We start from the raw sequence: 12410 nt of genomic DNA on the forward strand, positions 1-12410 counted from the left end.
AACTACCCTTGAAATAAAAATAACACATTATCATTCCAAATTCAGCACAGGGCAATGGTAAAAAAGATTAGGTTAAGGACCCCAAATGAGGGCATCATGGCATAGCCTTGAGCCATGTCTTATAAACAATGCATTAATAGTAGTGTCCATAATCATGTCACTACTATCCTTTTAACAAATACATGCCACTATTTATGTACTTTATATTCACTCATTTTAAACAATTTATACACTTTATATTCTATAGTTCAGAAAATATATCTAGTCAAATATGGTAATCAAATCTTGCTAATTTATTTGTAATCATCTTTTGATAGATTCTACATCTATCAAATTTTAAAAAGTTCCAGAATTCGGTTTGAGATTGAAGAATAAAATATGATTGTTTTCAAAAAATGTTTATCCTTAAAAGAAATGATGGAAAACATGCCATAAAAATATCCATGTATGCAGAAAAAGCTAGTAAGATGAGTAAGATGAACAATTTAAACCATTTGAAAGTATACTGAGGATTTGAGCATTAATGCTAAGTTCTTTTCCAGTGGTAATTTGTGCAATTATCTAACAAGAAAATATAGCAATTGCATCAAAAAGAATATGTGCAGTCCCTCATTCAATTTATGAAGTCCATAAATGAAAAAGCAATGGACATTCCCAAAGTCAATTCTCAGTCTTTCATAAGCATAGCTTTAAAGAGAAGAAGAAGAAGAAGATAATGTGGCAGTTTAGTAAGAATATTCGGATTTCTCCAGGAGATCTAAACAATGATTTCTCACAGAAGATGGAATTTTGTAAAGTATTATGTACTTGTTCATGCCCAAATCATGTTGATTCAATCGAATTTACAGTAAAGCTGCCAAAGTTAACACAAGCAACTATGGTATCTACTCTCCGTAGTTCACGAGTATCTTCAATTGAGAGAAAAAACAATACAAAGTTTTCCTGCCACTCTATAAACACCATAAGCCATTCCTATATTTATTCCTGTGTCTGTTTATGTGACGGGAAACCAATTAAGATTAGGATGTAGAGAATTCCAAAGAAGATAGCCTATTATCACTATGTTTCAATATTCAATAACAAAACTGTGAATGGTAAGAGTGATGCCCAATAACATTACCTTGAGTGTCTGTTCAAAGTTGTACAACTGTTGCATAAAACCAGAGTTAGGAGATGCCACTGGTCGTTTACTCCTCACGAGCTCCAAAGCTTTGGAAGCACTCATTCCATGCTTCTTCATCAAATAAGCAACAACTATAGTGGCACTGCAAGTTGGTTGATTAATGAAATTTGTAAAAAAGAGCCCCAAAGGTCTAAAATTAAGATATGGTCTTCTTTCAACTGTGGAGAATATAGAGAAGGCATTAACACTCGTAAAAATCCACAAAACACATAGAAGTCACCTTCTAGATCTTCCAACAAAACAGTGAACCAAAACACCACCTCCAGCTCTTTTGGCTTCCTCAATGAATTCAAAACATTCCTCAAAGTATTGTAATATGTTCACATCTTCCTTGTCAGAGACTGACTCAACAAAACAAGAAAAGTGAAACCGGGTATTCTGAAAAGCTCTAAACCAGGTACATATGTAGTTAGAGAGAAGAACACATTCAGGTAAAACAATATAACTTAGAGGGTAAATCCCCCCAAAACTATTTCACTGGTTTTAGGCCAAAACATAAGAAAGATGATTGTGGATCACCTTACTTTCATCCAACTACAAATTCTTCCAACTTACTATTTCAGTTACTTGTCATGCTTATTAATCATGAAAAGATTGACCTTAAAAAGAAATGTAAGGTCATATGCACCATCAGAACTTTCTTTAAAAATGAATCTACCTTCAATTGTTTTGTAAGCAAATTCTTGTGGATATGCAGCGGGCAGAGAATTTGCCACAGTTAAAATATGGGTGATTTTCAAGGTTTTTAACACAGGTTCGTTATTAGCAGCTCCAAGTGATCCTAGGTAGAGACCCTGCGGATAAAAAGCTATGCATATCACTGTCATTGATGAGTTGATCTCCTGGAAATAATAATAAAGTAATCATTGTACCTCTTCGATTTGGCATGGAATATTATCCTCTCTAGTGCATCTGGTTGTATTCCGAGCTCTCACAAGTGCTGCTATTTTCTCTTTATATAACTCCTCAATCATATCCATGGCTGTAACAATTTCCACGTTTGCGAGTTCCTTGACACGATACTGACCAAAGATCAAGATAGACGAAGACAATTCATGACAATTGATTAAAAGAAGAAAGAGAGCAGCAAGAATAAGAATAGAGCGTTTTAGATTGATAAAGAGAAATTAGGGCTTGCATCAATTTGTGCATTGTACATGGATATTTAACCTTTCTTACTCATTTTTTTAAGAAAAAATTGCAAAAGTAAAAAAAATGTTGAAAACATTATTTCTCTTTTTTCTGTTCATTAATTGTTTCTTTCCCTTTTAATTAATTATTTACCCTCATTTTTAAATATATATTTATATTTTTGTAGTTAATTAATTAATTAATTTATATATTTTAAACATAATAATGAGTGTGAATAAATTAAATTAAATTAATAAAATATACAAATATATTTTTTTTAAATATATATTATATTTGATAAATCTTTTTTTCTTTTTTAATTTTTAATATATATATATATATATATATTGGGTTAGTTAATTAATTAATTTATGTTTTTTTAAATAATAATAAAGAAAGTGTATCAATCAAATTAACAAAAAAAAATATATATATATTATTTTTACACATTATAATCTCTTATATTATTTTTACTCTAAATATATATTATTTTGCTCTAAATTATATTTAGTCTCCAATTTGTCTATAAAATTTGGAATGTCACTAACAATTGAGGCTTCAGTGCAACCCTTTTATTTTTTTTATTTAATTTATTTTTTATTTATATAATTATTATAACAAAATTTAGATTTATAGATTCCTTTTATCCATAATTTGTTAATTGTTCATTTCTATTTCCTTGATGTGAATTTACTTGTACAAAATTAATTAAAAAAATGATTATGTGATTAAGGACAATTTATAATTGAATAGGTTGTTTGACTAGGTAAAAGTAATATTTACATGATATCATGCTCAGTCACAACATTGTATATTATATATTTTATTGTTATTTATATTTAATGACACTCTTTAAGTTTTTTATTATATTTTGCAATTATTTGACTAGTATATATTAAACTAATGGGTGACTTTTAATTTTTTTTATTTAAATATAATATAATTAATCACTTTTTAGTCTATTTGAATAATTATTATTATTAAAAAAATTATTTTATAATAAGTAAAAGAACAAATTATTGAGGACAATAAGAAAATTATTTGAATAATTATTATTATTGAGGACAATAAGAAAATTGTTAAGTTAATTGTAATATGACAACTATAATGTCAGCTTTTATATTATTCTTTACAAATCTTTTATTCACTTCCAAAATAGAATACATAAAATTTATGATATATAATTTGGTCTTCGCTAGGTAAATGTTATAAAAATAAAGCTCATACCTTAGTTTGAGTTAAATGGATCGATACGGTATATCTTAATATTTTATCACTACAACAAAAAAGACCTACGGCGACCCTTAAAAAGACTTCTGCCAACCCTTAAAAGCGTCGCCAAAAATATCACCGACCCTTATTCTTGCGTCGCCATAAGCAGGGTCGGCGCAAGTTATAACAACGCTTATTTAAGCGTCGGTAATATTAATCTAAGCGTCGCCAAAACCCCATTTAATTTTTAACAATTTTACTTTCTAATTTTTGTTTGTATTTTTATTTGTATTTTTGTTTTAAATTTAATAATCATTAAAAACATTTAAAATATCATTTCCTATTCATTATTGACAATTTAAATAATAACAAAAAAACATAAATTTTCTCAACAATAATTTCTCATAAAATAATATCATAGTAAAATAAATAAATATTAATTACCAAATATTCTAATGTTCAAATAAATAAAACATTAAGTTCCCGTCAACTTCGAGTGAACTCTGGCTTTGTATGTAAAGAACATTTGTGATGATCACTATTCTTGTCGGAAAGCAGCTCACCAACCAAACCAATAAACATTAATGGAGTTATTAGATAAACAAAGATGAATCATTAATCACCCGACAAATATTAACAAGTTCAAATAAATCTATCTAAATATTGCACTTACAGCTGTGATGTTCATAATTTGTTCTAATCTGCAACAGAAATATTCAAGTCATATTTATCTGAGACAAGGATAAAAAGACAAGAACCTTAAGAGTCTAGAAAATACACATGACAATAAGTTATGTAGATACAAAGAATGTAGGAATTATGCAATTTCAAATGCAACCAATCATGTTTAATGACTTAAGTAGTATCTCTATCCATAGAGAATCATCTCTTCAGAAATAAATAATAAAATGTGCTACAAAGAATCGGGCCTTTCAATTTAACAAAAATAAAAACTATTGAAAACAAGTTTTCTAAAATTACCATCCTGATGAGTTTCCTAGCTGATAATGACATCTGCAAATCATATATAACACAATGCAACAGTCACCAAACCCAAAATTAAATTAAATTAATGAACCAACAATTCTATTTGACCAACATAAATTATAAGACTATGGTTCAATCAATACACATTTTAAATCATTCATCTAAAAATACATACCTTCTTGATGTTGCCAAAACATTTGATTCTCCAGGGTTTAATCGAACTGATATAACAGTGTCATTATCCCACTCAAACCTTACTGGCTGAGACCTATTTACATCAATTCAAACTCCACATCATTCAAATGCTCGATGAAAGGGAAAAAAAGATTAATACCTATTGGGGTCCCATATGTCTAGTTGAGAACCAACAGTGGCGAAGAGTGAACCATCCCATTAGTAATCAACAACCCTAATAAATATCCCCAAATCAACAACTTTTTCATAACAATACTAATCTAATATAAACCATCATTAAAACAAGACATTCATTATCTTGATATAAACACACCAGAAAGCATGCTTCGACACATAAACGGCATGAGGCTGAGTAAAAAAGATATATATCTTAGATAACAAAGAACTTTCTATTTCATTTCAGTAAAGTATATAATATGTTTTGAAAACACTACCTTAACAGAATTACTAGACAAATTATCTGAAATCGTATCTGTAGAAACATGAACATCCCTTTCGTGGAGAATAATTTATGCTTCTCACAAAATACTTTGGTGCAAGCTGTAAGTAAGATCATAGAAAATTGACTCATCTTAAATTCATTTCACAGACATAAAAAAGAATTCCTTGTACTAACTAATATCAATGTCTTTCATCCATTTTAAAGTCATTTCATTAAGATGAAAAAGAATGAAAAGATTATAAAAACAACATATCTTGCTATAACAATAAGGAAGTGGTGGTCCAACATGTCCAATAGAGTTGTCATCCCACTCTGTAAAAGCACCTCCAGCACAAGTCTCCGTCAAGCCGTAGCCTTGTCCAATAGGTGCTTTGAAAGAACATGGCAAGAAACCGTGATAAATTAACCATGGATATGCTAGCAGGTTTTAAATACACAATGAAAGAAGGTCTAACAATGCAATCAGACAGTGGCCCCTTTGGAAACACATTTTTTGTTGTCAATGTATCTCATCTGTATTGCAAACAAAGAGCAAAAATTCATTGATGGTTTCTCATTTGTATCCGAATTTAAATTCAAACACCAAAAGTGTTTCCAAATGGGCCAATTAATCTCATTCTGGTTCTAGGTGTAAAGATATCTTGGATAACAAGTATTATGTTATATTTTCTTTCCAGAGAAAGATAACAAGTTGGATATTAGAATGTTTACCCCATGCAGATGTTAATAAATCTCTGTGTCTCAGCAGATAAAGGTGCTCCGCCACATATCATGAATCTGATCTCTCCTCCAAGAAAGCTTCGTATCTTTTTGAAAACAATGATATCCAACATATCTCTCTCTAGTCCACGGGCTCCAAACCATTTTCCATTTGCAGCAGCTAGTTGTCTACTATACGCAATCTGAAAACATTTCTTTGCAAAACCACCTTTCGCCTCAACCTACGAGAGTGTATATTTATTGAAGGATGTAATTGCTTCATTTCTAAAATTTCATAAAAATAATAAGTTATCTTCAAAAAATTAAGTTATCAGACCGTCTTTGAAACTCCTTCTCTAGCGCAATCTAGAATGGATGGAACTACTGACATGATGGTAGACTTCAAGGCAGATGCATCTCCCTTGGTCTCTTTCTTGGTTTTATTAGAAGTGTTTGTCAAAGTCTATGGTGAATCATAGCCAATTGAGCAGCCAGCAGCCAATATCACAGACGGGAAATAAAGAATATCTGAACAGTTCAGTTAGGAAGACAACTTATACTGATACCTCTGCTGCCAACTCGAAAACATGAGCCAGAGGCAATACGCCAAGTAAACATAATGTTCTCCCAAGTTTGGAATCAATGTCATAACTACAGCTGCAGTAGCTACAATGTTTCCATGAGTTACCATGACTCCCTACATATAAGAGTTGAAGACATGTTCAAGCAAAAGGAAGCATGATTTATGAACATCATACAAGAACATAAGAATAAGATCTTAGTGAAGAATACATAATATAAGTAATGTCACACCTTTGGTAGACCTGTACTGTCACTGGTATACATGATAACCGCAACATCTTCCCTGAAAGGTAGTCTAGAATGAACAAGACTTTCTACCCCCAAGTTTCTTAACTTCAGTGAATGAATTAACACTCAAAGTAAACAACATTGAGCTCGAACTTATAGCATCCAACTTCTTCAACTGCTTGTGATCACATATCAGGGTCGAAACTTGTGTCTGTAATTTTTTAATGCAATTAGATACCCTATGATTCAGGGAGGTGAATTTAGTAATGGGAATGTTCTGTCTACCTCGTTGAGTGAGTGGATCAGGGCCTCCTCACCAAGGGATTGAAATGACCTTACCTTGTTACATCAATATTGAAACAAGGCATCTGACTTCATGCAAATCAATCAATAGAACTGGAGTATCATCAACACTTACTAACTAAAGATCACATGTTTTATAATATATAGATAGATTCGAATTGCAGAAAGCTATAAACAACTGTCTCAAGAAATCATTATTGAGTTGAAAATGTATGAAAAAGTTCAAACTTATGGACATTTATTAGTGTGTGAATCACTCAATTGACAAAAAGGAGAAGAGCATAATAGTCTTTGATTTTGTGAATACATATTGCAGATCAATGAGAGAAATACAATCCACATATAATCCGGAGGTAGAGATCAGGTTATATATAAGGATAAGGATAAGGTCAATTGCTGCAGGAATTCAAAGATTGAATACATCAAGTTGATACTCTCATCTATGAACAACGTGGAACCTATTCATATCACCCTCCAGAGTTGATTTAAAGCACAACCAAAGAATCAAACTCAATTTTCATTTTTGCTGATGTTCAATATCCATAATCTTCACTCGAAATCATATTTAAAAAAAAGATAATCATTGCTTGCATCGATGGGGAAAACCAGAAAACGAACAGGAAAGAGGGGGGAAAGAACTTACACTCCTCCAGCAACGCCACCGGCGACTAGAGACTTGCAGATACTGAGTAAAGCATGAGTAGGAGCTAAACTCCGGCTATCTTCGGTTCTTCATCCAAATTGACGATGGTTGTCACCAGCGCCGTCTCAGTCGACTTTCCTACCAAATTCTCGGACGCCATAGATAGAATACAACCTCGTCGAAACCCTAGGAGAAAAATTGAACCGTTTAAGCTAAACTCAGAGTGAGCGACTTCCGTTTAGGTGGAATGCGGAGTCCATGACTCAGAGTCATTAGCTTTTAAGAGACAAAACAAATTAGGCCACTGTACTAGTTTCTTATTTAAAAATATATAGGTTAAAATTTTATTCATAAATTTAATATAATATTTAATTTATATTATATTTACTTTTAATTTAATTAAATTTAAATAATAATTAATTAAATTACAGATGTTAATAAAAAAAATTAATAATTATATTATAAAAAGTTAATAATTAAATTTTAATATTAATAAAATTAATAATTAATTTTTAAGGTTAATAAAATTATAAGTCAAATTTAATTTAAAAAATTAAATAATGAAATAAAATATTTATAAAGTTAAAAAATAAAACATAAAAATATTAAAATATAGAATAGTTAAATTATTAAGTTGTCAAAGTATTTATATAAAATAAAATTAATAAAGGCTGTGATATGTTTAAAGGTTGGCAAAAGTTTTATTTTTTTTATTTTTAGCCACGCTTAATATGCGTTGGCATATAAGGGTCGCCAAAAATAGTTTTTGTTGTAGTGTATCCATACATTATATCTTATTAAAGATATGGGTATACAAAAAATTTATGTATTTTATCTTACCTTAATTTCGGTATACAAAAAATTCATACATTTATCTTACCTTGATTTCGGTATACCTTAATTTCGGTACGGTATCGATGTTATACATTTGATACCTAGAAAATTATTAACTTAAAAAAATTATCTTACCTAATTGAATAATATTTCAATATAATTATATTTTGATATTATTAAAAAATATATATATTTATAATTAAATTAATATCAAATAATTAATTATTTTCTTATAAGTATTTTATATATTTTAATTTATAAATATTATTTAGGTATTTCAGTATATCTCGATATATCAAAATTTTAAAAATCTGATACTTTTATTGTAACAATAATTTTGGTATCGGTATCATACTTATGGTATCATACTTACTTTTTTTTTATATATCTTAAAAATCGATATTTCAATATATTGCGTATTTTTGATATATTTATAATATCGATAATTTTCTCACCCTAATTGAATGAACTATATTAAATATTTATTATTCATAGCATATTTCAAATTATTATTTGAATTTTAAATTTTAGACTATTTTATCAAATAAGATGGCAGCCCATTTTTAAATTTTTTTTACTGAAATCTATTTTTGAGATTTATCATAGTATTTTATTTATTCATATATTTATAAAGTTAAAAACAAACTAATATTTATATATATTTAAGTCATTATATATTTTGGATCTTGTTTAATTTGTTTACTATGGCCTTGTTCGGTTGGGGTTATTTAAATAACTCAACCCACTCAAATATTTTTTCACTCCCTTTCATCAATCACATCACGCAATTCATTATCCAAAATATTAAAATATTATTTATTTTAAATTACTATTTATTATATTATTATTATATATCAATACCTTTTAAATAATTTTATCAAAAATATGTTAATCTCTTTTGTTAGGATCTAGATTGGCGATGGCGGACCGGGGTCCGACCGAAGAATACTTTCTGACAACACCCAACGGTTGGTGCTAATTCGGTTAAGAATTAACACCGGTTTCAATACTGCACAAGCTGTCACAAACTCTTGAACCGAGTTCAAGTGCGGAAGTGGTTTGTTTCAGGTTGAAGCAACACACACATAGGATGAATAGAGATAGGATTTGGAGAATATCGGTTTGAAGGTTAGTGAGGCGGTTAGATTGGTATGAGTCGGTTAGAATATAGAACCGGCAGAAGGTAAAGTATGAGACATGTTTTTATGGATGTTCGGAGATAAAACTCTTATGTCACTCCTTCTTCTTAAACCACGAGAAGGATATTCACTAAGGAATACACAAAACAGTACACGATCGAGTCTTATTTACTACTCGATAATCACTCGTACAATTCTCACAATAATTGTAATATACTTCTCAAGCACACTCAAGCTTTGAATCTTAGAGAGATAAGGACTTTGATCACTTAGATAATTTCAAATCGTTGTTGTCTCATGTGTCCTTCTTGCTTCTTCAGCTTCTCCTTTTATAGGTGAAATGTGCCAACGGTCACATTTCTTCAACGGATACTTTCAGAGTAATTCTTGAATCTGATTGGTTGAGCAGAGGATCAGCATAGCATTAAATGTTGTTTAAACTTCCAAGGCATGGAGCAGACCGACTTTAATTTGTCTTTGTTTGATTATGGCAACTGTCGGTTGGATAGTTGATTGCACCTGGGAGGTTGCTCCTTTGACTTATACTAAAATGGTAACTGTTTCTTCAAGTAATCTTCTGCAGCCTGCAGCATATCATCAGACTTGTACCAATATGGAAATATCACAGTCTGATCCTTTGATGTCATCTTCTGTATATACCCAAAGTGTCTGTTTGCACCAATTTGTACACTGTTCTCAATTTGATATTCTTGACTTCTTTCTCTAAATAGCCTTCTCGTTGAATTTGTTCTTTGGATTTGGATTGAATACTTCATTCTAACTGGTCATGTTAACCGGTTGTTCATTTCAACATGATGGCTTCAGGTTTTAGATATTGCTTCTTCTAGCCGGTTTGATTATTTGGCCGGTTGTGATTCTTGACCGTTCGAAGTTCTTGACCGTTCCTGCACAATAAGTTTGTTAAGTTAAGCTCTTATTTAACTGGTCAATTTTATCTAACAATTTCTCCCTTTTTGATTATTTTATTTAAATTATTCAAAATCATGCGTCCGGTGGTCTTTTGTTGTTGTGAGAAAAATTTTATCTATCAATTTCTCCCTTTTTGATTATTTTATTTAAAATATTTAAAACCATGCAAGTAGGAAATATGCCGGTTTTGCAAAAGTACGTTGAGTAGATACACCGGTTTTGCAAAAATACTTTAGATATATAGAAATAATCATAAGTTAAACATAGGATAAACCGAAGTAGACATAAAACAGGTAGATAGAATTTTAATCCTTCTTCTTATCGTTTTTCTTGTTGTCCCTGTATACGATGTCCTGGAGATATTCAGACATTAGTCCTTTTCCTGGAGTGCACGGATCGTAACCCGGTCTGGATGATGATGCTCGATTGCACGAGAAATCGGTTGTCGCCGAACGCCGTATTGGAGGAGCAGGAGGTGCTTGATAGGTCGGAGAGCGGCGAAGGAAGGGACCTTGAGGAATTGACTGTAGTCGCATCACATTAATTGGAACAACTCGCGGTCTTTTCTGCAGTGGTGGAACATCTTCCACATTTTCATCGGAATCCGAATGTTCCAAGTTGACCGGTGATACACTAATTAGATTCGTGCAATCGTCCAGCAACTGTTGAGCCTTTTTCGCTGCTACCTTTCTCTTTTTTCGTTTCACTGCGCGTTGTATGAATAGCCGGATATGTAGTCTGTTCCGTTAAATCCGGATTTGCATTTTCCTCTTCATTAACCTTTTGGGCCATTTCTACGTCCGCCCGTTCTCTTTCCTTCAAGACCCGCAGTCTTTCATTTTATTCTTCTTGAAGTTTCAAAGCTACTAATTCATTGTCTTTGATGTTGTGTGCTTCATCGACTGCTAACTTAGCCGCTATCAGCTCTTCAAGTTGTGCCGAAACCGTTTTTAAAGAAGAGTCGGTTTGGGCACTTCCTGCTTCAAGTGTTGCAATCTTTTGATCTGTCGAGTCAAGCCGCTGGGTCGTAGACTCGATCAACCGGTTTTGTGATGTTTGTGTTTGTTCCTCTATCTTCTCCATCCACGGTGCAATAGCATCTCGGAAAAATTCCTCGAAGCATGCTTTGATCATTTCTTTAGACATGGCAGACTCCACCGGAGGATCGTTGCGTGGAGGATCATTCTGACCGGACACCAGATTATCCATCTCAATGTCAAGGTGTTAGTGTTCAGAAGACTTACTTGAAGAAGTCCTGGCCAGGGACTTTGGTGGAGAAGAAGCGCTGACTTTCTTTGAAGGTCGACTGGCGTCAGGCTCTAACCTTTACGCTCTATCCTCATCATTAAGATCTGATCGAGAGGGGTGGGGAACTTCATCTTCCTGACCGGTTTCTGATTCCAGCCGCGTTATTGTGTCTTCCATTTCCTGAGCCGATTTCTGTAGTGCCTCTAGCACCATCTGATCAATGACAGTCATGTCATTTGGTGGTTGTTGTTGTATGCTGAGAATGGACTGGGTGAACTCTATTAACCTGGCGTGAATTTTCACGAGCAGTCCCCTCTTTAGAGCAACCGCAACATTCCTTGTTTTTGCTAGATCAAAAACCGAATTTTCAAGTTCCACCAGCATTTTCCACTTCAGATGGACGGGACAGTTTGGAATCATATCGGCGAATCCGATTTCCGCTCTCATAGAAGCCCATTCATAAAAGAAGTTGCTTCGTTCGTGCGCCTTCATAGTGAGTTGTTTTATGACTTTGGGAATAAAAGCATCCCCCATATCTTTCAGTACGTCTTCCACATTTTCCGGTTGTCCGTCCGGACCGATTTCATTTTCATCATTCACCACTAGATGTCTTTCATCGTCATCCGCATAATCAACTAGTTTCTCCTTCCCTTT

General features: G+C 32.1%; 1 protein-coding gene and 1 pseudogene across 1 annotated transcript; both read right to left on the bottom strand.

The window, feature by feature from the left end:
* Positions 1 to 589: 589 nt before the first annotated feature.
* Positions 590 to 2306, bottom strand: LOC124936153 (dual specificity protein phosphatase 1-like). Its single transcript, XM_047476619.1, has 5 exons — positions 2056 to 2306; positions 1842 to 1977; positions 1404 to 1524; positions 1121 to 1265; positions 590 to 990 (listed from the first exon to the last, which is right to left on the bottom strand). The coding sequence occupies exons 1-5, from the start codon at positions 2161 to 2163 to the stop codon at positions 979 to 981; spliced, it is 522 nt and encodes a 173-aa protein (XP_047332575.1). The 5' UTR covers positions 2164 to 2306; the 3' UTR covers positions 590 to 978.
* A 2197-nt stretch (positions 2307 to 4503) lies between these two features.
* LOC124934994 lies at positions 4504 to 11300 on the bottom strand (annotated as a pseudogene).
* Positions 11301 to 12410: the final 1110 nt, after the last annotated feature.

The sequence above is a fragment of the Impatiens glandulifera genome, chromosome 4 (assembly GCF_907164915.1).
Source record: "Impatiens glandulifera chromosome 4, dImpGla2.1, whole genome shotgun sequence".
Classification (NCBI taxonomy): domain Eukaryota; kingdom Viridiplantae; phylum Streptophyta; class Magnoliopsida; order Ericales; family Balsaminaceae; genus Impatiens; species Impatiens glandulifera.